This window comes from Meleagris gallopavo, chromosome 1, assembly GCF_905368555.1.
Source record: "Meleagris gallopavo chromosome 1, MGAL_WU_HG_1.1, whole genome shotgun sequence".
Classification (NCBI taxonomy): domain Eukaryota; kingdom Metazoa; phylum Chordata; class Aves; order Galliformes; family Phasianidae; genus Meleagris; species Meleagris gallopavo.
Genome location: NC_139404.1, coordinates 22,591,527 through 22,619,522, shown reverse-complemented (window position 1 = coordinate 22,619,522; position 27,996 = coordinate 22,591,527). Strand labels below are relative to the sequence as shown.

General features: G+C 40.6%; 1 protein-coding gene across 3 annotated transcripts in view; it reads left to right on the top strand.

Annotated features, from left to right (window-relative positions):
- Positions 1–318: 318 nt before the first annotated feature.
- Positions 319–27,996, top strand: part of PTPRZ1 (protein tyrosine phosphatase receptor type Z1) — a 130,480-nt gene continuing 102,802 nt past the window's right edge. For all 3 annotated transcript variants that reach the window (XM_085218647.1, XM_085218644.1, XM_085218637.1), the window contains exon 1: positions 319–705. In XM_085218647.1, the coding sequence (XP_085074773.1) occupies positions 648–705 (58 nt within the window). In that variant the 5' untranslated portion in view covers positions 319–647. The remainder of the gene's footprint in view (positions 706–27,996) is intronic.

The window sequence follows — 27,996 nt, the reverse complement described above, 5'->3', positions numbered from 1 at the left end:
GCTCCCTGGCCCCGCACCGCCCGGCCTCTGACCCCGCCGCCCTCTGACAACCCCGAGCCCCCTCGATAAACTTTTCCCTCGCGTGGCCGCGTGCACTCGAGGGTATCCCGGAGGGCCGCCTCACAGAGGACCCCAGAGCCCGGCCTCCGCCCCCTCCCGGCTGCGGGGGGGTGAGCAGCCCTCCGCTGCCCTCGGGCTCTCGCTCCCGCACCCCCGTAGGCACAGATACACACAAACACACACGCACACACTCACCCGCGCGCACACGTCACCCGCGCGCGGTCCCCGCCCCCCCGGCCCCCGCGCCCCCGCTCCCCGACATACACTCCGCGCTCCCGCACCCGCGCGCACACGCACCCGGCCCCGCCGCGCGCTCGCCGCACGCACTCGCGGCCGCTCCGCGGAGGGCGGCCCCGGCGCAGCCCCGCCATGCGCTGAGCGCGGCCCCGGCAGCAGGCAGCATCCCGCACCCAGCGCCCGACGCTCCGCACCCCGTACCCGACACCGGCTGGGCCCGCCCGCGGCGTGGGGGCGGCCGCGGGGCGCGGCGCGGAGCCGTTCCCCACGAGAGGTGCAGCTCCGCGCGGGCGGCGGCTGAGGCAGACGGACGGAGCGGCGGACGGGAGGAGGAACGGGACGATTTGGACATGCTCATTCTAAGGCGCTGGGTTGCCTGCATCCAGCTCGTCTGTATCCTCCGAGCGGGTGAGTGATGTTCCCACGGACTGAGCTCTGCCTTTCCCACCAACTTTTCTCCCCCGGCTTCGGCGCCGTTCTCACCCTCTCCCTCCCCTCTTTGGCTGAGAGCGAAGAGCGACCGCTCGACCCCGAGGAAACGCGCCGTCACCCGCGGCTGGGACGGTCCCCTGCCCTTACGCCACCTCCGCGGCGCCCCGGCCCCAGCGCCGCGCGGGTCCCGCGGGTCCGGGGGCGGCGGGAGCCCCGCGGGCGGCACCGGCACCGAGCGGCGTCCCTGCGGCCCTGTCTTGGGGCTCTCGCCTCTTGCGTGAAGTGTTTGTAAAGGAATCCAGGGATGGGGGCAAAATTTCAGCTCCCCCGGCCCCGGAGAAAGACTTGCTCTCCAAGAACTGGCTACGTCAGTGCTTCCCCTAAAACGAGAGGTAGCTGCTGCCGTGAAAAGCAAAATATTCAACCGTTCATGTGGGACACGGATTCCACACAGAGTATGGATTCATATAGATTTCAGTAGGACTCCTTATGTAACCAAATGAATTTTCAGCTCATTGATATCTGTGCAATTGGAGTGCATGATGGCAATAGTGCACTGTTGCTCACTGCTACTACAGCAGCGCGAGGCAGTTGGTGCTGCTAGAAGCACTGTTAATCCTTCACCATGTAAATATTAGGAGCCTGAGTGATGGGGTTTCTATTGTACCGAGCGTTCTTTTGGACTTTACAAGGTTCTGTCAAGTAGATCACTAGGAAGTACGCGTTGTTTGCTTGCATTCAAGTATGAGCAACTTGGGAGCGTCAGCCCGTTCTAACCGTGACCGCCTCTACAATAGGGCTGTCGTGGTGGAGCAGCCACTAACCTACATTTCCACCCAATAGGTGGTGCTGCTTCTGATACCGTGAGGCTCTGTAACAAAGATCGGGGTGAGGTGACAGTGACAGCAGCTCTGTACAGAGCTCTGCTCGTTGGCAGGAACTGCTTTTTGAAAGTATTTTCCCCCCCTATCTGAAAGCCCAGTGGAAAAATGCAACTGTGAATACGATGAATGTAGCTGGCCATTGTTAAAGTGCACGATCCTTACATTGGTAACATTCTAATGTCATTTTTAAACTTACTTATTTCTGAAAGTAGAGTACTTGATCTAAAATACTTCTCTCAGACTGGTTGGGCAACAAATGCCTTACGTGAAAACATCCAAGAAGTTTTCATGCCATCTTTCTCACGTGTTAAGCCTCCTAAAATCAGATAGATGTACTCTCAGAACTGTTCCGAGGACAGCTTGTGTATGTGTGGAGAGGGGTTTGAACACGTGTGAGTGCAGAGCAGTGTGCCATGCTGTGATCACAGTGTAATGCAATAAAATTGCCTTTTGGAGACTGATTTTCACACCCAGGTGGTAAGCAGTGCAGGACACAGAGGCAACCTTCTGATGAAACTTCTGTGTTGCTGATTTCATCTCATGTGTTTTTAGAGATAAGGTGGTTTTGTGCAGCACAGTATTCAAATACTTTTTGCACTCGTGGATGTTATTTATGGTCATGGGCTGGAAAGTCTGTCAGCATGGTGAAGCACTGTTCCTTCCTCACATGGGAGGTGTGATACAGATGCAGGTGCTGGTTTTCTCCTCTCTCCACTATGGTTTTCAAACCTGGCCTGAAGGTGATACCCTTTTTGGATGTGTAGGGTGTTCTGATCTCAATGGCTGCTTACTGGGAAGGCTGGCAAGCCATGCTCTTTGGTGGGAGCACTCGATACAGGTTGATAAAGAGATTTCATTTGAACAAGTTCCTCCTTGAGTATCTCTCCTTAACTAAACATGCTTTCATTTGATTGTATTAGTTCGTTGAATTAAACATTTTAGAATCACAGAATCACAGAATGGTTTGGGTTGGAAGCAACCTTAAAGATCAGCCAGTTCCAATCCCCTGCCATGGGCAGGGCTGCCACCCCCCAGCTCAGGCTGTCCAGGGCTCCATCCAACCTGGCCCTGAACACCTCCAAGGATGGGGAATCCACAGCTTCTCTGGGCAGCTGTGCCAGGGCTACTTATTAGAATGTTATTTATTAGAATGTTGACATTGCTTCCTTCTGTTTTCTCATTAAAAAATAAAACAGATGGTTGTATATTACTGTTGTGTGGCTCCTTAGGTTTGATGAGGGAGAAGAGCTGAGTCAGACAGGGTGGCTCTCACCATTGGGTATCTCTGGTACGCACACCAGAACCAAGGTGCTGGGAATGGGACTGGGAACGCTGAGGAGTGTGGCTGCCTCCTGTGCTTCCTGGAGGCTGTGCTGGAGCTCGGCAGCACATCAGTATGGATCCCAGCCTCAACTGGCTTGCAGTTCCAAAAAATGCTGTTCAGTTTTCAGCCGGTCACACAGAGCTGCACAGGAGGTTCTTTCCAGTGTATCTGTTGGGGAGTTTTGCTACCGCCTCTGGGAGTTTCAGCAAGGAAACCTCAGTCTCTCATCAGTTTAGGAAAGACAAAAAGGTCACATCAACCGCACTGAGGAACCCCTTTAGAGCACGCTGAGGCAAAATGCTCCTTTGGGAATGACAAGGCAGTGACAGTTCTTTCTCTGTTACTGAAGAAATGCTTGGGGGCTTGGTTCTAAGATTCTAATAACCCCGCTGAGATATGAATAGCACCTTCCTCCACAGCGCTGCCAGAGCCAAGAACTGATGTAATTATGTATGGGGCAGGGTATTATCCGGGTATTCTCGGTAAGTGCCATTCAGCCAAGTTCAATGGAACTACTTGTGGAATAAGATGCTATTCAGCCACAAGTAAGGGCACGTGAGAAATCTGCCTGATTGTTCGTGGACTGCGCTATGTACTCAGAAAGGAGCTTTCCTGTGAAATTCCTTCTGTGCCTGAAATTAAAGAAAAACAGCTCTGTGGACAATTCACTTCTTTTTTACATTTTCATTTTAAATGAGAAATACATGAATCTGTAATTACATCTATTCAGCATATTTTTCAGGCTGAATATAGCCTTTGGAATTCTGCCCTCGCTTACTGATGTGTTCCATATAGCCTTCTTAAAGTCAATGGGGTATGCCCTTTTTGCAGCTTTTGTCTCATTGTGCTGAAGGAGAGATATTTCGTGTCTCTTCAATAAGTTGGCTATTTATGAATTTGTGTAGGCAAGAAAATGTCAATGGAAAAAGGAACATGTTTTAACAAATTACATTATAATTGTGGCTAAATTTGAATCAAAAAGATGTAAATATTTAGGCAAGACCTAAAAAATATTCCATGACCTCACTGGGAAAATATGGGGGTAATTTTACCGAATAAAGCAAAAAGTCTCTCCAAAATAAGCTCATTTACACCTTATTCCTATCACTTCTGACCTCAGCCATCATTTTGCCTTTCAAAAGGCAGCTAATTAAAGTGTGACTTGTTTGATTAGTTATGTTTCGCTTTATTTTTTCAGACTCTGGAGAAAAATTTCTCTCTTTTGGTTTGTTTCTGGCATTCCAGTGCCATGGCTTTATTCACAGAGAAGCAGTAATGTTTCTCTGGATATTCTTTTATTAGAGAACTGACATCGGGACTGGATTTCCAAGCTACCAGATGGCTTGTGTATCTCACTACCAACAAGAAAAACAACTTGTCTGCTCTTTTTGGATGGCCCCAACTAATAATAATGAGAATCTGAAGCAGAGTATTAACTTAGATTTCTAAATCCAGTCACACTTTCTGTTCATTCTCATGAAAGCACGCTTAGATTCAGTAATCCCTTAAACTGTCAAAGGAATATGGGATCAGAGCCTTCTTAATAGCTCTAACTAGACAGTACTTTTGTTGGCCAGGTATTTGGCATAATTATAACTCAATTATAGTGGAGTAATTCTATAGAATATTACTTTTAATGTTTTAGCATATTTTAAGATGACGCTTTCCTATGGACATACATAGCTCTGACAGAGAAATTCAGTTTCGCCATATGTAAAACATAAGGGCTAAAACAAAATAGAAATTTTTAGACTGCATAAGCATCCACTTTATTTTCTGCGGTTTTGTACCACTGAGATTGATATATGTCAAAATCTGAATATACTGAATGGATTTGTTTTGAGATTCAAATACTGGCAAATATGAGAAGTGGAGCACAAATGAGTGACATTTGAAGAATTAACATCAGCGTAACTCACACTATGGAGCATATAGAAAATAAAGCTGTATATGAATAATATATAAAGCTGAATGATATATAAAGCTGTTTTATATGAATTGCTAGAGAGAACCTAAATAATACAGATAAAATTACCACCCCAACTGGAAATTATTCCACTTATAATCTGGATTACAAATCACAATGGCAGTTTGTGAACACAGGAGCTTGCCGCTTTCGAAGGAAGGCAGTTTCCTTTTGCTCATCATTAAAGTGGTCATTTCCCACTACGAGTTCTCTAATTAGGAATTTAAGGGTGAACAGATTCTGTTCTTTCCCTGACAATTTTAATTCCTTTTCAAACTGGAAGACCTTCTCAGTATTCCCCTTAGGGCCAGGAAGTCTGCAGCAGTTCCGGAGCCCCTGTCTCCCATTTAACAGCGCGATTCTTACAGCTTCGTGCACCATTTATGTGGCTTTCCTGTATGAGACATCCTTTGGCTATTCAATACGCTTCTTTTCCCATAAAGACAAAAGTTACCTTTTTTGAATACATGTCAAGGCTTCTGCATTAGAAAGATAAATCAACAGGAAGCAAAGAACTTACAGTATTAAATAAACAAAATGTGTTAAATGAAAGATGGGAAATTTTTTGGAGTTGTTGGAACTGTAAGTGAGACTTGGCTCCAGTACATTCTTGAGGAACTGCTGGCAGTGATGCACTTTTGTAGGAAGGTATAGTCCAGGTTGCTTGCTGAATACAAATTACTGATGTTGGTCAGTTCAGTCTTGAGTCTCAGGTGGAAATGAAATAGGGATATATATATATATGTATATATATGTATAGACAGGTGACTGGTTGAAAAGCAGACTTTAAAGCATTATGAATTGTTCTAGCTGAGACATGCTTCTCATAAGCTCCTGTTGCCTTCTTCTTCTGCACCATGCTTGGACTTAGGTGTTCTTGTTCTCAGTGAAGACCTCAGATATGTTTCCAGCTACTCAGCGATTTACACCAGCTGTCCTAGGGCAAGCCAGTTGCTTGTTATTTCACTCAGCTGCCCAGCTCACCTAAAGGCAGTGTAGGAGCCTAAACTTGAAGGCTCTGGAACCTCCGTCAGGTGCCTAACAGCAGGGTGATTCATCCCACTTCATCTGAGCTTTTGCCTAAGTCAGGTTTCCTCAATCCATAGCTTACGTTGCAGTTTTAGATACAGTGGATAAAAGGTGGGCTAGATATGGCTTGGCTACCTGGCATATGGCAAGCAATATTTACTTCACCACATTTTTATAGCATTCTGTCAGACATGCAAAGTATTTATTTATTTTTTTTTAAGGGTATGTTTTACATACACAAGCACGCTTCCAGAAGTGTTTGTCAGCTGTTTTCATTCTATTGCCATTCCATTTATCGTTATAAAATCATGAAGTGGCTCAGGTTGGAAGGGACTTTTAAGACCATACAGTTTCAACTCATTGCCATGGGCAGGGCTGCCATCCACCAGCTCAGGCAGCCCAGGGTCCCTGCAGCCTGGCTTTGAGCACCTCCAGAGATGGGGCATCACAGCTTCTGTGGGCAGCTGTGCCAGCACTTCAGTGCCCTCACACTAAAGAATTTCCTCCTAGCATCTCACCTAAATCATCATTTCTGTCTAAAAATATGTATATATATTTATAATGGGAAGTAAAACCCTGTAACAAGTCAACTCCTCAGGTGTTCTGAAAGACTTCTACTTTTCAAGGGCAAGAACAAGCACAGAGGTATATGAGTGTCAAGTTGTAGCTGAGATAAGTAATTATATGAGGTTACTGGGACTGCTCACCTGACTAGTGAAAGATTTCAGTAAGAGTTTTCAAGGGTGGTACACTTGTTTGCATGCTAGCTCTGAATTATAACCTTCATTGCCAAAATATATTTGTGCTCCGTACTGGATTACCTGATGACTGAAATATGAAGCAGGTAGCATTCAAAGATATATCTGAATATTTTCACTGCATTAAAAAAACATTACAAGTGTGCTTTTCTAAGTGCTGTCAGCAAGAAAAATGTAAAAGTTAAATGAAATGAAAGGTATCTTAAGAAAAAAAAAGGATGTGTTTCTGTAAACGCCATAAGAAAATTTCCTAGGAAGTCATGTGTTCTCCAATTGGGGAATGTTTTTTGTTTTTTGTTGTTGTTGTTTTGGGAGTCATCCATGCCAAATTCAACTTTTTCCTAATTTAAATAGATGTATTTAGAGACTTCATTGAAATCTAGACTGGTTTATATCAGAATTCTTCCAAAAATACTGAACTATACCAATATTGCTCAAAGCTGTCTGCGCCTTGGGAAATAAAAATTTATAGTGCTCTTCAGGGGCAGCTTCTATAGAAGATACCAAAAGCTTTCTGAAAACCAAACCCAGTATTTTGAGCGGAAATTAAGCTATGAAAATTTGTGGCTTTTTTTTTTTTTTTTTTTTAAAAAGATGTGATCTATTCTGGCTTTGCATGCTAAACTCTATGATTTCAACAGAAGTTCCCCAAAACAGCTGCCTCCTTTGACTAAACAGCTAATGATCAGAGTAACAGCTGTCTTTGTACAAGTGACCTGATGTTACTCCAGGCAATTTGTCTTCTAGCTCCATCCCCAAGCTGACCAATTTTATCTTTTTGGAGCCATTTGGAAAAGCACATTTTATTCCAAGTGTATGCTGTTTGTTTCTGTAATTTCCTTTTGCAGTTCTTACTCTGATAGGTGTGTGTATGATAATTAACACATCTGACAGGCTGTGGAATTCCCCCTGCAGCCCACTGGAGTGTGCTGTTCAGTGTGTGGGACATTTCATGGTGCACGGTGCCATCAGCACGCAACCCATCATGTGCACTGAGGTTGGAATAGTGCTGTATGGTCTCTGCCTATCTTTCACTTTGCAATCCTCTTTCATTTTCAGGCTGTAGTTTACAGTTCATTTATCTTTCAATGATAGCTTGTTGCGGAAAAATCCTGCGGAATGAAGTTCTCTTTTTTTCCACACTCCTTAGATTTGTATCACTGTAGGTATACAATTACAGCAGAATGACTTCTGGCTCATTTCAGCGAAACTGTGCATGAATAAATCCTGGATGAGCATCAGGGAGCAAAAGATACAGATGAACTATCTGAGTTACAGGATGGTGCTGACACAAAAACAAGTGGAAACAAACTGGCACAGTGCAAATGTAAGCTGAAATCTGAAGGCGGCTCCTACCCATTAAAGCAATGATATTTGGAAAGTCTTTCCACTGCAAAAAATAGATAAAAAAATCAATATATATATATTTTTTTGAGAACAGAACTCCGTGTATTTTCGCAAGACCCTGCAGCTCCTGGAGCAGAACAGACCCACACTGGTGACTTCAGAGGCACTGTCAGTGAGCACCATCTTATGGTTTCAGCTGTGCTAGGGAGAAAAGTGAGCAGAGTGCCCCTGGCCATGCCATCCAGCTGCCCATGCAGGAGCAGCAGCAAAAAGCCTCCCTAACTCTGAGCAGACACATCTGTGAGCTGGGTGATGGCACCAAGGACTCACAGCATCCCCACTGCCACTCTGCATTTCAAATGGCGCTCAGAATTAAAACATCAGTCTATCCAGGAAAAAAAAAAAAAAAAAAAAGGAAGAAAAAGAATGTCTAATATAAAATCAAGAGACTTTAAGGTATACATTTTGGCTTGTATTAATGTGTATTGGGGCTTGCTAACAGTTTGCAATTTTAAATATTTGTACAACCACAAAGTAAGAAAGGTTTGCAAAATCTCTTATTGTATGACTTCAGGAGGTAAGGGTTTAATTAAAATACTGACTATTACAATATCTGAGAGAACTGGCCTTGTTCTCACTTTTTCGCACTATCAGTCCATGGAGAATTCAGGGAAAAGGAGATTCTTCAGTTGGCTGTGTCTTCCTGTTCTGCAGAGCCATCCAGAAAACCCAGGCTGGCTTGGGCATCTGCAGAAAGAAGGGAAAGTGGCATTTTACCATGAACATTCATAGTGTGTTGGCACAAGTCATTGGCTTGTTTTTATGTCTTACTATTCTTTTCCTAATTCAAGATCTCTGTCTCAGAAGTGAACCATTTGTTTGTTGTTGTTGTTTCTTTGTTTCCTAATCAATCACTGTAATGCAAACAGTGTGAATGGAAGGCCCCAAAAAAGTGGAAATTGTCATTGTAGACTGGAAGGATATGGGCTTCCATTGGGAAGTTCAGAATGAAAATTGTACACTGAAAAGCTTTACTGACCTACAGCATGAGAAGGCTAAATAAAGGATACACTGGAAAATTCAGGTATTCTGTATAGTTTTGGGATAGCAGAGTAGCGATACAGAGAATTTAAAACAATTAAAATGATCTTTCTATTTTCATGATTCTCCTACTGGGTTTCCATCAACAAGATTGTTCTCAATTTTGAATCATTTTATTTCTCTGTCACATTTGACATTAGATGAATGCTGAGCATATTCTCAGGCTCATCTGCCAATTTCTCTTTAACTCACTGTCTAATAAAATTTATGTTCTCCCTGACAGTCCAAAGGACTTTCTCCTTTCCATGCATTTTACCAAATACAAACGTGGTTACGTTTTAGATTACTAATGTAATGGTCCTCCTGGCTGTTTTTCCTATTACCTTCGTAATGTGTGTTTCCTACTTATTGACACAATTTCTGCTCATTTTTTTGGTCATGTGTTTTGTATCATCTTCTACTTTTTCTCATTCTGTCTTTGAGATGACAAAAGAGGGATGGTTGCGTTTTGTTTGCTTGCTTGCTTGCTTACTTATTGAGTATTGGAGAGAAAAAAAAATAATAAATCAATATAACATTTATTAGAATGAACAAGAAGGGAAAAAAAGTTCTTAGTTTTATTTCTCTGTAGATTTGATTTTCTACACTGTCTAATTGCTCAGTCAGAGATTCAGGGTATCTCTTGATGAGAGAAAAAACAGTTTTCTCTGCAAATATATTTAAGCAGAGGTGAATTCAGTATTATATTCTATGGAATTCATTCAGGGATGTTTAAAAATACCCCATGCTTGAAACCGTTCTTTTAAACCATTGGTAAAAGACACTGTTAGGTCTGAGAGTTTTTGAGTCTTTCCTGATTTATGCCATTGACTGTGGGATCTGTATTGCAGAGAACATGTTTGCACATGGTAGAAGTCTTCACTGGCTGGATGGGAAGTCCTAGCCTTTTTGTGAGAGGTGATAAGGCTGTGACACACAATCTACCAAAGATCTGTCTGAGTATCCATACTCATGGAGGGAGAGATGACAGCAGGAATGTTCATTAGGAATACGTGAATATCCTAAGTGCTCTATTTGATTAGCTGTTGTGACTATATGTTTGCAATGGGGAAAAATGTTTTCATCACATGAAAACAAATTGCATTTTAACACAAATTAAAAATGCCCTTATTGCCCTTCTGAGTGGAAGAAGACAGGTTCAGCTCAATCAGGTGAAGTTAACGAGGCAGTGATGCGCAATGGATAATTTCAGGTTGCATGCAGTTGACTGAAATAGAAAAAAATGTATGTGGAGCTATCAGAAAACAGTCTTATTACCAGTAAATAAGGTGATATTGGTTAAATAGCTTTTTCTAATATGATTGACACTGTGCATTGAATAAGTCTGTAATCCATGTTTTCAAGGAAAGCTAATGATTATTGAAGTTTTTTGTTCATTAGTTGAAGAATTAAGTGAATATGCAAGCCTATTTCTAAACATACAAAACCTCATTTCTCTGAGATCTGTTGTTCACTTGAAGGCAGCAGAAAATCTGACCCACTCAGGGTAGCTTTTGGGTTATACTGAGTAATAGATTTGGTCACTGTGCAGGTACTTGGAATGCTGGGTAGGCATCGTGCTCATCACATAAAGGGCAGGCAGGAGGGTTTTAGGCACCTGAACTGGGATTTATAGCAGCCAGCATATCCAGTGCTGGGACTAGCCTGCTCTAATATCAGATACGGAGGTTGGAGGCTCTGCCTGCAGCAGGCGGATTGGAGCTTGATGATCCTTGAGGTCTCTTCCAACCCAAACCATTCTATGATTCTATGACATGCAAGCCTGGCTGGGAAGTACTAAAATGTTTTCTTTATAGATTCATGGAACAGCCCGGGTTGGATGGGGCCTTGAAATGTCATCAAGTCCAAGCTTTATATGGCTAGACTTGACGAAATGTATCCTGGAATTCCGAATTGATCTTACTACTCTTGAAATAGCCAGAATACGTTCAATTCATTTCATAATCACCTAACAGTGCAGCATTTGCTGAAGAAATGGGAAATAGCAGACCTGAGCCGTTCCTGTGTAAGGGTTTGAACTACAGCTGTGGACAACAGTTGAGATGGCTGCAGTGCTGATCTCCACTCAGGCTGAAGATGGGAACAATAAAAAACGTCAAAGAGAAAACGTAACGATGAAGCCTAATGGGTAAGCTGGGTGCTCCTTGCTGCATTTCCAGGCACTAGACTAGATTTCCACTCTCCTCACTGCCATCACAGCCCTCCTCAGAAAGCAGCAGCTGCTGCTTGTGTCCCTGGTCTCCTGCTCCTGCTGTGCGTGTCCCCCTCTTCCCCACATTCCCATACATTGCCATCAGTCTGTGGCTGTGTCTCTGTGCTGGGATGGAGGCGTTTGGCTGCAGGGGCAGTCGGTATGGTGGAAGAGCTGCTCTGTCTGGCACAGGGGCAAGGAGCCAAGTCAGAAAATGTGTTGTAAGTTGGATTGAAGCCTTGGGTCAGCAGCTGGACCATGCTGGGTTATGTCTCACAGTGAAATGAATGAGATGCGGGGTGCCAGTTCCTGTCAGTTTGGTTATTTCTATCTTTTATCTAACTATTATCCTATGAAAAAAACAAAACAAAACAAAAAAAGCAACAAGAGGATATCTGTTGTCTCCTGGAGTTTTGAAACCTGCTGAAGAATGCTGTTCTATCTCTTGGGTGGATTGGTCTGATGCTTATCTAGGCCTCCTGGGCATCTCTGATCCATGAAGTCTGTGCGTCTTTCAGCTTGGACCAATTCCTATGTTTTTTCTGTTGTGGAAAGTGAACCAGTTAGACACAATAGTGCTGTGTACCGCTCCCAGAAGAGAAAACCGTGTGACTGTGCCCTCAATCTGTGTAGGAAATGCATGCATTCACAGCATCCTGCTAAAATGCCAGGAGATTTTCTGCCTCAGGCAGGTATGGCAACAGAGTGAGCAACAGCTGCAGTGTCCTGGAAGAAAATACAGCATGTTCTCCTTTCTATGGCAGTTCAGCTGCTGTGGATGGCACGGGGACAACAGGCTTATTTCCCCAGTAAGTCACTCAGCCTTCCAAAAAGCCCAGTATCTCCAAGGCTTTCAGCTGAGGTGGGGCCTATTACATGCTCCCTACACAGCCGAAACCTTAAAAGCTCAGTCAAACCCATAATTAATTGAAGTTTGTGTAACACTTAGAAGATATAACTCACTAGATGAGTACTAAGGCTGTTGCTAATGATTTTAAATCTACAAAGCAACTTCCTAAAAAGCTTTGAAATTGGCAATTACAGTATTCTGTGTTAGATGGAAAAGCTTTGATGGCTACAGAGTGAGAAATAAATGCATGACTTACGCTGGAGAGATAACAACAGCACACTGCTAGGTATAGTGACGTGGCAAAGAGCCAGACAGGGATTTGCTATTGCTCCTGCCAAAACTCGATTTGAAGCCATTTCAGTGTTGCATAAATGACTATGAAATTCCTGGGAAGTCTGTAGTTACATGTACTTATGGTCTGAAGATAAGGTATAATTGGAGAATTTTATTTGCATGCCCTCATCACATATTTTATTTCTGTTTTTATTTCTGTGCAGTTACAAGGCTGACTTCTGATACAGTGCTAGACATGAATCCAGTGACAGTATTCTTGTTTATCCTATGTTCTGTCAGATGCTTAAAAAAGATAAAAATTGATGATAATTAAAAAAAAAGATTAAATAGATTAAAAATAATAATAATAACTTATAATGATAGGTCTACAAGGCCATTATTTTCTTATCAAGAGTAGGAATATCTTGTAATGAAAATTGGAGTCTGGAAGCTTGGTTTTTGTGTGGTGTCTTCCAATGGCAAAATACATGAAGCTGTTTTCCTTGCTTGTCTGGTAATGGGGGGCTCAGCTATAGCATTCGCCGAACTGTTTACTTCAGTTATTCAGTTTTTCATGAAATGCTTAGAATTTGATAGGTTTTTTGGTGTAAAATAATGTATCTTAGGCTGTAAACCTTATATTTTTAAGCTAGTCTTCATATTACTCCTTTAAGAAAAAAATAATTATCTTATATTGTCCTAATTAGATTAACATCCATCTTTTTTGAGGACATTGCTACTGTTTGAAGTGACAGTCTGGAAGGACTTCACTGTTTTTGAGATTTCATTTAGAAGTAAATAAAGTTATGTCGAAATAAAATGATGGAAAAAAAATCTCCCTACTTGTCTACAGGTTTTTTCCTGAAGCATTAAGTGTTAGCACTGTACTTATTGATGCAATGCCAATATACTTAAGACATTTTGCAAACATTTAAGGAATATAACTAGTCATGGGAAATCCAGACAGTTAATTTATACGTGGGAGTGTGCATCCATCTCCTTCTGTGAACAGGTGAATCATGTAACTAGACTGTCACACACGTTGGCTGGATCTGATGTTAAACCAATGTGTGGAGATGCTGTATAATTGCAATCATTTGTCATGTATGTATTGATATATTTAAACACAGATGTCATTAAATGTGCTTGTGCACAACCAGGGTTCCATTGTGAAAGTACCTTGCAAACACAGAGCATGAACATGACAATTTCCCACATAAACTAAGAAATGATGAAAATAGTGAAAGAGAAGCTGGTAGGACAGAGAGGATGGGAGCAACTGTTAAGAAAAGAAGTTGTGTTGGCTATTCCTGTGAGTCAGGTTTTCAAAGTGGTCCCTCAGATCTCTCAGGAGACCAGATCGCTCTCTACAGCTGCCTGATAGGAGGCTGTAGCAAGGTGGAGGTCGGCCTCTTCTCCCAGGTAACAGCGATGGGATGAGACGTAATGGCCTCAAGTTGAGCCAGGGGAGGTTCAGATTGGATAGTAGGAAAAAATTATTCTCAGAAAGAGTGGTGAGATGTTGTGATAGACTGCTCGGGGAGGTGGAGTCACTGTCCCTGAGGCTTTTCAAGAAACAAGTGGATGTGGCACTGAGGGACATAGCTTAGTGGTGATGGATTGATGGTGGTTGGACTAGATGATCTCAGAGGTCTTTTGCAGCCCTAATGATTCTATGAAGAATTGTACTGAATAAGCCTGTCTCAATTCCTCATCTGTAAGGGAGATAGCAATACTTCACTCAGAAGTATTTTGTGTGTACAAGAATATCTTAGTATTTCCAAAGCCCTTTCAAGAGAAAAATGGTTAACTCGAAGCCCTGTGTTACAGGGCTGAATCCTGCTGCTAGGAGGTTATGCAGGTAGGCTTTATAGTTCTTGTGGGACCTGCAGCATGCCTGCAGGCAAGTTGGCTTCTGATTATGTGGAGGCCCTGGAGCAGCCCCTTGCATGTAATGTGAGCCCCAAGCAGCAGTTACATTGCATCTAATGTAATCTAATGACTCAGTGTGGTACTGGAAATCATGAGACCTAAGAACTAAACCTGGCAAGCAGTGTCAACCCAAGCATGCCATTTGACCTTTTTTTGCCTTAATTTACTATATGTAAAGCTGAGACAATATCCCCATACTTTATTAAATTAGTTCAGGAACAAAAGCACTACATAAATACTAAGGTGTACAGATATTACTGCGTGAGCACTTGTGTGCAAAGGGCTGAGACGTGTCTGGTGACAGATAGCCCTTAGCACAAGCACAGCCTTCCCAGTGATGTATGGCTTTACTTATGTGCAGCTACAGGCACATTTATGCTTGACAACTCAGGTCAAAACAGCTGGTCTGAGCATTTATCTTGCAGTGGTGCCTCTTTAATCCTGATCCTAAATGGAAATCCTTACCATGTGCCCCAAAAAATACCAGAGACCATGGATTGCCAATGACTGTTACTTCATGTTCCCCATCTAAAAGTCAACAGGAAGAAATGTAATACTCATTTGCTTTATCAAACGTGTCACAGTATAGCTTTTGTGCACACTTGATAGGAACGGTTATACTGAATTGGGATACCCATGATTCTATTCTATCCATTTCCTGTAATTTAATATTTAAATGTTGTGTATAGCCAGAACAGTGGTAGGACAGGCATAGCATACTTAAAAATTTCTCCCGTATGTACAGCTTGGGTCCATATATGTGTAATGTATGTTAATAATATCCTGTACCATTCCTCTTTATATACATATATCATACATATACGAGTGTGGACTTAGGAGTGGGGGCTGCCAGTGGCTATTTCCCTACAGTTGCCATCTCAGTGCTATGGGGTCTTGCAACATGTGCTGTCTGTGTAGTTCCTGGTGCCAAATGAAGAAGTGCAGCTTATGTCTCTCCTGCCCTCTATATAGTCAAACAAAAAGAAACAAGTCACTATTTGCATGTCAGCATTTGCAATCAACCAATGTCTGATAGATGGCAGTTGTCATTAGCTCTGGCTTCAGGGAGGTGGTACCATTGCTTGTAAGACAGAAGTAATTGTTGACTTTTAATTAATAGCAATAAGGACAAATACCAATCTGGACAAAAGCTTTAAATTGTGCAGGCAGGAAGTGGATAAAAACTTGCCTTTCTTTTTACTCTCTCCTTAAAATAAGGACGTGTTAAAAATGAACAGAGGCCATTCTAGATTTCTCTTGTCCTCCAGTGAATGATAAAGTGGTGAGTCCTATATAGAAAAAAAAAAAAAGCTATTATTGGTAGTTTCCAGAATCCTTATTTCAGAGTATATAGAAATCCAACATAGAAATAAAAGAGAGAGGAAGAGATAAAATGGAGGGGGAAAGAAAAAAAAAAAAAGAGTGAAAAGGGAAAGGGAGGGAGGGAGGGAGAAAGGAAAGAAAGAAGGAAGAGGAAGGAATTGTTCATATGTTCTTGGCATCTTCACAACACTGATCTCTAACATATATGTAAGTATGTAATACATATAGGAAATACATAGTGAAAAAAATTGTGGAATTATACTTGTTGACACTCAAAAGGAGAAGTTATGTGATGAACATAACAGCAGTGGGCTTGGGGAAGTAGCAGACACTATCCCCCTACTCCCATATGTGCGCTACCGCCCTGCCTCACCCTGTCCATGACTGACCCACAAGCTCTCCTCTCTTCTCCTGCTCGTAAGGGACCTTGTGGACCATTTGTGGTTATGGCCCGGATTTCCCTTCAGACAACCTTGTTTTTCTTGTCTGAGAGAAAGGTGGAGAGTCCTGCCCAGCAGATTCTGGGTACCTGTCTTAGGTAATCTATCACACATATCATGTGTGGGAAAATCATTTCAGGTCTACTTCAACAAGATGCAGTCCCAACACAGAGTTCTGTGGATTTTCTGGCAATGGCACATAGAAATAGTGACAATAATTGTTAGTATAACAACATGTATATAATAGGGGACTGCTGGCAGTAATTTTCAGGCCATAATGACAAAAAACAAAAGCAAAACCCACAGCCTAACATCACACACAAAAAGAAGAAACAAGTAGCTTCATTGCATTCAAAACAGAAGTATGTTTTCTTAGCCTGTCAGGTAATTCATTTGAAAAAGTTTTCATATATAGTGAATGTATTCAGACCTAATGCCACCTCTTTGTACAAAATGCAAAACCACGATTGGACTAAAACTCACTGCTCTTGAGTATGGCACACTGTGTCTCTATGGACAAAACACAGTTGTACCTTACGTATCAAAGAGGAATCTTCAATTATGACTGGTTTTGTTGGAGAGGAGTTAAAAACATGGACTTGTCAGGACTGTGGCTGTGAAAAGTTTTAGCATGCAGGGTGGAATGGACAAACTGATACAGCATGTAAGTTCTATAAGTCGTGTCTGAGGGAGACAGTATTTGGCACTGTGTTTCAGCTAAATTTCACAATGATTTCAATTGAAGAAAAACAACTCTATATTCTTCCTGAAGCAGTATCTACAGTGAGTGCTATTTTAAGAATCCACCCAAGGCTCTAGTCATGAAGAAGCATGTGTTTAACTGGATTGCATTCATTCTAGAAAATAAAATTGATGTTCTACTTGCAGTTTTAAAGAGAAAATCTTTGTTCTTTTTTCTCCAAGATGGATTCCATGGTGGCTGTGAAGAATATCCTCATTTCAAATAAATTTTAAAAAAAGAGAGAAGCAAACTGTAATTTCCTACAGCACATGCATGAAAAAATTTAACATCATATTGGCAGGAAAAATGGCCTATAGGGCTAATAGATTTCTGGCATATTATATACAACAACAAATAAAATTGCAAGAGGAAGATAGTATTAGGTTAAGAACTGTTATCGTTAATGGTTCTCAATACTTTTTGTTTAGCACAAGCTATTAGAAATTAAAAAATAAACAAAAACAAATAAAAACCAAGATGGTGTCATGCCACCCAGCTCTCCTTGCTAAACGAGAATGAAGAGGTTTACCATGATATTTCAAAAGTTTGGAGTAGGGTGGATATTTTTCTTCCTTTTGTGTATGTTCACACTGCCTTCACACCATCTCACACTGCCACAGATGCTTCTGCAGACAGATTTAAATTAACACTTTGTATTAAAGTGACAGTGAAAATTTTCTTTTTAGGATGAAAGAAAAGGGCCAAGGGTATTACATAAGACTTGCTAATATTTCATCTGTCCAAGTGATATTTTAAAATTATGAAAAGTTCATAGAATGGTCCATACATTATTGATGTTGGTATTGCAGGAGACTGGAAATTGTTGGAGATGATAAAACTGGTTAGAGCGCAGAAAATTCCTTCCATGATGATGTATTTCAAGAGATTTAAACTTGTGAGGCCTTTCTTCACTTTTTTAGACCTCTAATGTCTTTTAGAGGTACAGGGATTTATAGAAGCTTTTGATTCCACTCTTGTTTCAAGCTATCTACTACATAAGTCTACTGCATTGTATCTTTGGGTCTGACGATTCCTGCTCAGGGAGCAAGTTCAGCATGAAATGTAAAACAATTATAAGAGTCTAAGAAACTTATTCTGTCTTTAATGTGTAGAGCTACTCTTGGGTTTAAGTGATTCAGATGCTCAGAAGGAAATTAGAAAAAGATAACTGTTTATGTAAATGACTATACAGCAAACCAAACTTGAAGAAGGATATTGTTTCCTAGAATAAACGAGCATCTGCTTTCCTTTTTAATGTAGAAAAGTATCCAAAATGTGACCATAAATGTGAGGTATTGAGTGATTGAATGAGAACCACACATTATTCAGCACGCACTAATGCAGTTTCCCATACTCTGTAAAGATTAAAGTAATAATTAGCCCCAGGGGGAAGAGGGGGCCCAAAAAATCTGGGCTTGAGAGATGGGTCTGTCCAAAACTCATTTCACTCAACTTTGTTAAGTACAAGATCCACCTCCTGGATTGAGACAATATCACGTACAAATATAGGCTGGGTAAAGAATGGACTGAGAGCAGCCCTGAGAAGAAGGACTTTGGGGGTGTTGATAGATGAAAATCTTGAAATGAACCAGCAGTGTGCACTTGCAGCCCAGAAGGCCAACTTTGTCCTTGGCTGTATCAAAACTTGGCTGGCCTGCCCTCATCTGCGACCTCCAGTACTATAAAGATGTGGAGCTTTGGGAGCGAGTCTAGAAAAGGCAACAGAGGTAATCAGAAGTCTGAAGCATCTCTTCTACAATGATAGGATAAGGGAGATGGGGTTGTTCAGCCTGGAGAAGAGGCAGCTTTCAGGAGACCTCACTGCAGTCTTCCGGTACTTAAAGAGGGCCTACAGAAAAGATGGGGAGGGACTCTCTGTCAGGGAGTGTAATAATAGGACAAGTGGGAATAGTTTTAAACTAAAAGAGAGAAGATTTAGATTAGATATATGAAATAAATTATTTACTCAAAGGGTGATGAGGCACTAGAATGGATTGCTCTGAGAAGCTGTGGATACACCATCCCTGAAGGTGTTCTAGGCCAGGTTAGATGGGGCTTTGTGCAAACTGAAAGTATCCCTGCCCATGGGGCATTGGAATTAGATCTTTAAAGGTCCTTTCCAACTTAAGGCAGTCTATGATTCAAGATACCAATAAAAACAACAGGACTTGTTTTCTACAGTTATATTATTCTACTGCCTTTCCTTCCAGTGGTACTGTGGAGCTCATAAGAAACTAGATGCTTTTTAATGAATGAATATAACTTAATCCCAGCACAAACAAACTTGCATATTGCCAGTATAAGAGCAGCAAGCCCATTCATTTGGCAGTAAGCCAGGTATTGCTAGATAAAATAAGATGCAATCCTTTCATCAGTGCGTGAATTAGCAATTAGTTGACATCAAACTGGCAAAGATGCACTAGACAGAGAATATAGAATGAGATCTCTCTGTGTTAATACTCTAATCTCTCTTTCATTACATACCTTCATAGCAGGCAGAATTAACACTGATAGAATTTCTATTTACTCAAAAAAAGCAGTCATGTTATAGTGTTAGTTTGTGCTTCGTTGGCACTCAGCAGAGATAAGATCTGCATTCAACCTTAATCTAATTATGACAAAATTAATAATGTCAAGCCTTGAGAAAGTAAGTGCATGACAATTAATGAAGAAGTGGGTTAGATGTGGAGGAGTTTGCTCTGATGATGATGACAGAACTCAGCCTATGAATCAGCAATATAAGAGGAGTATTCTGAGGAAATAAAACCATAAAGATAAAGGTAAATTATGAAATCCAGATGAGACCCTGGGGACTAGGAAACTAATGAGGGATACATCACATCTGAGACGTGCTGAGGCAAAATGTATAGGTGAAAAGGGGAACTTCAATTTGATACAAAAAGAAAGGGAATGTTCAAGCCATGAACTCTGTGTTATATGCAGCCTTGCAGAACAATTCATCCATCATTCAGTCCATTGCTGGCAGCTTTTTTTCCCTGGGGAGTTAATTTAATGGCAGCAGCCTGCCCTTTGCTGTCAATTTCACCAGGGCTGAGAAGCTTACTCCTATCGCACTGAGCGTATTGCACTCACTTGACACAATGCATGCACGCAAATAGCTTTGTGCCTACTCTGGGGTAAAGATAGCCACTAGAAGCAGGCATGTGGCTGCTGAAAAAACCTCTTGGTGTGCTCCCAAGATGACCCTAGGAAAAAGGATCTGACTGCTTTGATGACTGCAACCATGTTTCAGCCACTGCCTGTATAGATTCTTCAGTGACACATGAGCTTTCCCTGGCAGCAGATGAAGCTATGGAACCTGCTCACCAGGTGGGCCTCAGCATAATAAAATATATGAAAGCAGATTAGGTAGAACAATTAAAACTTTAGAAATCTGGAAACAAGTGCTTACAGAATGAAGGCTGTCAAGATGGCTAAATGGGCGACTGAACGTTAGCAAAAAAAAAAAAAAAAAGAAGAAGAAAATGAAGCTGTTAAATAAAGCAGAAGAAAAAGAAAAAAATAGGAATGAAGGGAAGGGGAAAATTTTTAAAAAAGCAACTGGAAAGCAGGAGAGTCCTGTTCTGGATTAACTTCTTCCAGAAGAAATTGATTTTCCAAAGCTCTAATTTCATTTGTACTTAAAGCTCCCCATACACTCTGGCATTTTAATTCCTCTTCTCTGAAGAGAGGTATGAGAAAGGGATATGAAACACTTGTGTCTTGATTTGGAGCAATATCATGACTTAATTTTTATCTGCAGTCCAGAAGTAAGTTTTGCCAATACAGAAAGAAAAATGGCTGGTTACACCATCTACGATCTTCTGCACTTTGACTTCAAAAGTGAATGTATTCAGGTGTTTATGAGAAGCTGTGGTCCTCTGAAAACTTCATGTTGCTACATACTCCCAATTAAAGCCAAAATACATTTCTGCAAAGGCTGGAATTTGCAGTAGAAGGCTAGGCCTGCATTAGCTTTTTTCTTTCTAGCTTCAGCTGCAAAATGCCTGGAGACTCATGTTGCTTTGGATCTTTTCCTCTCCTGTGCCTCAAGAGTGCAATAGAGGAGAGACTTAATGTTGATCCATATATTCCAACCACTCAAGCACCAAATATCCCCTCTGGGATGAAGGTTAGAAGTTTTCTAAACTAGGCTTTTGACAATTACCTATTTATTGTTATTCTTATCTGTCATCACAGAATCACAGGTTTGGAAGCAACCTCAAGAGTCCATCCCCCTGCAAAAGCAGGTACCTTACAGTAGATTGCACAGATAGGCATCTAGACGGATCTTGAAAGAGACTCCATAACCTCTCTGGGCAACTTGTTCCATTGCTCTGTAACAATTACTTGTAAAAAAGTTCTTCCTCATATTAGTATGGAATTTCCTGTCTGCAAGTTTTAGGAATTGCTCCTTGTCCTATCAGTACACACCACTGAGAAGAGCCTGATCTCATCAGTTTGCCTCCTTCCTCCCTTTAGATATTTCTAAACATTTATCAGATCCTCTCTCAGTCTTCTTTTCACCAGGCTGAAAAGATCTAGGTTATTCAGTCTTTGCTCATATAGGAGATGTTCCAGGACCTTTATCGTCTTTGTGGCCCTCTGCTGGAGAGCTCTTTTTTTTAACTGAGGAGCCCAGTAGACACAGTAGTCTAAATGTTGCCTCACTAGGGCAGAGTAGAATAGAGGGGGAGTATCACCTCTCTTGATCTGCTAGCCACTCTCTTTTTAATGCACCCCTGGATCCCACTGGTGTTCTTGGCCACAAGGGCGTACTGTTGGCTCATGGATAACCTTTTGTCCACCAGGACATCCAGGTCCTTTTCTGCAGGCTCGTTTCCAGCAGGTCATCCCCTAATCTGTACTGATGCATGTGGTTATTCCTCTCCAGATGCAAGACCTATATTTGCTCTTGTTAAGACTCATCAGGCTCCTCCTGTCCAGGTCTTGTTGAATGGTAGTATAGCCATGCCTAATGCCACATGAGAACTTTCAGAGGCACTGTTCATATGGATTGTAACCAGTACACCATCAAGAGGTGTGCTTTACTCTTTCCTTAAAGATGGTGCTTAATTCATGCTTAATTTCATACATACTTCTTTAAAAAAGGAAAAAAAATTTTTTTTTTCTCCTGTTTTGCCGTGGCATACTATATTTTTGCAGAAACCTGTCATTTGGAAAGAGGCAGTAAATTACTGCTAACTTCAAATAATCAATGCTTAGGAAATTTGCATTTCCCATAAATGAAACAATATATCGTTAATATAAGGCTTGTTCACAGCAGACTATTTCCCCTTTGTGGAGAGAGTTATTTTGATGAATGTCTCTCGAAGCTTGTGGCTAAACTGTAGTAACAAATTAATGGCATAGAATACCAGAGGATACTGCATGAGGTATCGAATACTGAATTACAAATAACAGGGGATATTTGAAATACATCTGTTCTTAGTAGTAAGTATGTATGGACCAAAGAAAAATTTCCCAGCTTTTTCTCTAAGCTGTCTATTCTGTTCATGCCCTTTGACAAATATCACTTGGAAACTCAGGATTTGTGTTTTTCAGATGAGTGTCAGGATGCTTCATTTCAAGAAACAGCCTTAAGATTAGCCTTGAAGTCCCAGGTGGAGATGACAATATAATGATGCATGCATGCAATCATATAATTATGCAATGCATGGGTATTGATGTCATCTTAAAGGTTCTTACTACTAAGTAAGAATTTTCTCTCACTGAGAAAAAATGGTTGAAAAATGTACTCAGAAAAACCAAGTCTTCTTAATAAACTCTCTTTATTCTTTTACTATGGAATATATTTCATTGTTTGGAAGTATTTCTTAAACCCTGTGTTTGAATGAGCAGATAGTTTAAAGCGTAATGCATACTTACTTTAAGGCAAGTAGGGTAACGTTAGAGGAAAAGTTTGTTCCTGACATATAAACTGAAGTATTTGGGACAAGCTGTGCATCCCTCAGTGCCTTTGGATTAAGAGCTTTTCAAGGAATGCACTGACCTTTCTTCATCCTGTAATATACCATTCACCAAAAGGTTAGCCTAATAAGATGGAACCAGATTCCTCGGAAAGGTCTGATTTTCTCCTCGAGAGACATTTTCTAACAGAAGCTGTATTGCTTCTTTTCAAGGAAACATTTCAAGAAGGATTCATGTAATTTAGGTGCACAGTATCTGGTAGGAATACTTGCAATTGGAAGACTGGAATCCACCTTACTCTTTTTAAAATGGATTACTATTCATGATATCTAAACATACTTGCAATAAATCCAACTTCTGGATGATCCTGTCCTGGCCTCTCTGCATACAAAGTTCTTGAATACAAAACTACAGTGATGTTTTATGGACCAGGGAACTTTTTTGAACAAAATTGACAAAACTGAGTCTCAATATGGGAGAGTGCGTATGGCAAAAATCGCTGTCATTTTTAAGTCACAAACTGTATTGAGTACACTTTCTTTGTCAAATGTAGGTATTATATCTTTGTTTTGTTTTGTGTGCTATTGGTTCACTTCTGTTTCTCAGAGTTTTTAATTTCTGGCATAAAAAGCTTGGTATTAGGGTATAACGAAGTAGCTTTTTTTATTGTACTTAAGATATTTCCAAACTTCTCTGATTTGGCAGCAAATTAATTTAAGATAAGCGAGTAGAGATTATGTGCTAAAAAGACCGTTTAAAATATTTTCGTAATATTTTTTTCCTTAACCATTTAACTGAATTGCAGTTTTTACTGTAAACTGTTTTTTAGAAAACAAAGATACAGATTGTTGAAAGTTTCATCACAATATTCATGGCAGTGAAAGCTTGGCTGCCTGTTCTCTCTGCCGACTTATGTAAATTTCTAGGGACCTTGTGTGAATGGAGGGAGTCTGAATTTGTGTCCATGGTAATCTGTTCAATGTGTGGAGGAAGTTACAATGGCATTAACCCATGAAAAGGATCAGTTGTTTTCATGGAAAGCAGTCAAGACATGCTTTGAATTCAGATAGTCAACTTAATCAGAGCTAGACGTTTTTTAAGGGTTTCTCTTTCAAAGAGCTTAATGCTGGTAACCCGCTACAATCAAAATAGATTATTTATCAGTAAAAGAACATTAAAAAATTAACAGTTGAAGAATGGATAGATCCCTGAAATAAAAATGAAATGATCCTGCAGTTATTTACAACCTCTACTTGGGCAAGTGGTCCTGGCTCATGACCTGCCTTGTGCCCGGGAGCTAAGTGAATTCATGTAGTGTCCCTTCAGTACCAGAAATTCGGCAGCAGCAATCCTCAGTGCTTTCACAGGTGGGATGGGAGACTTGCTCTGGGGTGGCCAGCTCACCTGGGAGATGAGAAGTAGAGTTTATTGAGGAAATATGGCAATTCAGAGTCTCTCCATCAAATTCTCTTATGCTGACCTTAATAGGGCATAACAGAACGTCAGGTCGGGTTCCTCCACTTCGTCTTGATTTTCCTCAGACACAAATGTTTCTGCTGGTACAGTTGCCCTGGTAATAAGAAAGTGATTGAGATTGTATTCCTCTTTACCTTTAACAGGAGGAAATCCTAACTGGCAACTTCATTTGGAGTGTTCTACATTTAAATTAAATTTCAGTACAATGGATCGTAGCATTAAGCAACCTGTGTTTATTTCAGTATTCAGCTTATACTTTATTTTCCACCCTAATACCTGTCTCACTGTCATATATTTCAGATAATGAAAGTAAAATATATTCGTATCTTAATTAATATGCTGCAGGATAGTTTCACAGTGTAATGGTAGATTTGCATTAGGAATGTTTTTCGTTTGATGATGCTGAGATTGCCAAGGTTAGAAATAATCAATAAAATGAATACAAAAAATGAAAGATATGGTGTCACTAATCCGTGTCAGGTGTTTTTTACACTATTTCTCTAGTGCTATTTGAACATTTTATACCAACGTTAGCTAAATGAATTTGCTGTATTGTTATGCGAAGCTGCATTTAGAGAGCACTGTAACTACAGTTCCTGGCTTTCCTTTAGAAAGGCATTACCCAACAGCTTTCCAGTGGAAAGAGGCAGATTTTTAAAGACATAACTCAGAATTAACCCAGCATGAACAGCTGGTACTTGCCCATTATCCAATTTCAGAGATGTAAATCCCAGAAATTATTTTCATAAGAGCTGTGGTCCCCTGTGTGTGTTCACCAGTGGAGATGTTTGGACATTAAAGCTATAATGGGAAACATGGTAACTGCTCAAAGCATCAGGAAAAAAGATCATTGGTAGGTGATGACAGTGCAAACAACAGCATCATTTCATCAACAAAGAACAGTTAAGTAAGTATTATATTGACTGATGTTTTTACTGGACATGCAAAATTATCTTTTACCATAGGAGCAGGCAACTGCAGGGAGGATTTCTTCACATGTTGCAAGAAAAAAAAAAAAAAAGAACAGGAGTTTACAGTTTAGTAATATCTCTTTGCTTTCATGGAAGGCATATGGGGAAATGGCCAAATCAGGCTATTCTCCCAGTTCACCTGACAAAACAGATACAGAAGAATGTATAGAAACTGCCCAAAAGAAAAGGTGATATTGATAATAGGAGGTCACCTTGAAAGAACCTTTGCAGAGGAATCAGTTTTTGAGGAAAAAATGATCAGTGATGAATCACAGAATTATGATATTTGAAAATAACATTGCCTGAGAGTTTATAGAAAGCGTTCTCTGCAGTGTTGGTTAGGCCAAAATTTGTTCACTCCTGTTCTCTTCAAGAATGGAGAGTATCAAATGCCATGAGTCATTCTTGTATAGCAGGAATAAGCTGTCTTGGGTCGTACCTGAATTCATTGTTGTCTGACAGAGGCCAGTGTAGATGCTTCAGAAGAATGAACATGTTATCTCCCAGTGGGTAGCAGTAAGATACTCAGTAGTCTTTTCTCACACATACGTAATTACATCTATTCCAGGTTCTTTTCTAGATGTGGTGTGGTAACACAAATATTCTCGATATTTTCACAGCTATTTTGATCTTCACTTAGCAGTTAGATTCAGTAGTTAGACTCAACAGTTTCCTGCAGTGATAATTGCCTCCATGTGAAAAGAAGTATATCCTTTCACTGATTTTCTTACTTTCAGATTTCTCATGAATGCCCCTGGCTATTCTTGTTCTTGTAGAAAGAGGGAGAATAAAAGTTCCTAATCTTCATTTCAGCCATATTCATTATTTTTTATATTTGTTTTCATCCCAAAATTAGCATTCTCAACCTTTTCCATCTTCCTTTATTTAGAGCTTTTCCACAGTCACTTTCATTAATGTTCACTCTCTCCCAAGTTATTGTGCTTGATAGATTTTGAGATTGCAAGAACTGCACAAAATGCAGTTTTTCAGATGAAGCTTCACAAATTATTTATTTTAAGACTGATTTCTGACCTATTTCCAAATTTCAGCTTTGATTCCAGCTATATATTGAAGAACTGGTTTTAGCTCTCTAGGGATGTCCCAGACTCCTCTTTCAGCTGGTAACATTAATTGAAAACCCAATAAAGAAAAAGTAATTTAGTTTTTCTCAATACCTTTTTTTAGAATAATTTTTGTTGTTGCATCAATCAAATCTGAATATCATGTAGTGTTGTTACATGTTTACCTTCCTAGGTAAGCATTTTCAGTTGATATAAATACACTACCTACAAGTTGTCAAATTGAATGTATAGAGTTGCAATCCAAAATCTGGCCACGTGTCTTTACCAGACTTTGATAAGCCCTTTCTTACCAGAGATAGATACCCCTCACTTCAAAGTCATGCCTTACTCATGTCACTGCTTTTTGGCAGTATGTACATTTATGAACAACTGTTGTCAAGGATGAAGCACAGGAACAGTAAAATTTTAGCAAAAACCTCTGAGAAATACTCTGAAAGCTCACTGAGAATGGCAATCAGTGCCCCTGAACCATCCTGATGTGGTAATATCACAAAAACAATATTACGTATTCCTCTGGTTTTGTGGTTCTGGTTTTTTTTTTTTGTTTGTTTGTTTTTTTTATGTTTAAAGAAAAAATATTAAAAATTAAATTTTTTTGTTACTTATATGTTAACAATATTGTATGTTTTATAAAGCCTAATCCGAAAGTAATGCCTCCTATTTTTTTCTGTTGGCCAATGACATCAGAAGTGGATACTGGTGTTACAGCAGTAGAGGTTGAACCTTCCTGCCAATATTCAGTTACGTTTTATTGCTGTGTGACAGATGGCAGCCGAGGTGCAGCCTGACAGAATGGCATCTGACATGAAAGTGTGTATGGAGCAAAGGTGCGTCACTGAATTCCTCCCCGCGGAAAAAATGGCACCCATTAACACTGACATTCATCTATGCTTGCAGAACATCGATGGAGACCAAGCAGTGGACTTGAGCACAGTGAGGCAGTGGGTGGTGCGTTTCAGCAGTGGTGACAGCAACAGAAGGTTTACCTCTGATGGTGCAGATTTTTATAAGCATGGCACACAGGCTCTTGTCCATCGCTGGTGCAAATGCATAGGTATTGGTGGTGACTATGCTGAAAAATAGTGTTTTGTAGCTGAGAATTCACTCTATCAAATAGTGTTATTGTTGTAGTTTCCATGGAAATAAATAGGAGCCATTACTTTCAGAACAACGTTTGTGTATGCTGCCCAAGACAATCCTCTTCACTCAGTGCTTCCTATGCAAGCCAAAATGTAGGATGCCCATGTTTAATGGGTTTCTCTATTAAGTCCATACTGGCTTCTGCTTAAGTGATACTTTTTGGATTCACATTTATGTTGTTTCTCTATCCTTTGTCTTGTTGAATCCTTTGGGCATTTTATATATGGTAATTGAAATTGCACTGTTTTGTTACTATTCTGTTACATTGTGCTGCTTATTTCATCATGCTGTCCTTAACTGATTCAGTTGACTTTTCTTTGCTCGACTTGGTAGTATAGCCATGTTAATATATTCCTATTATTAAAACTCCTTGTTTGCTTTGGTATAGTCAGAGTATGCCTCTCCTCTCCTCTCCTCTCCTCTCCTCTCCTCTCCTCTCCTCTCCTCTCCTCTCCTCTCCTCTCCTCTCCTCTCCTCTCCTCTCCTCTCCTCTCCTCTCCTCTCCTC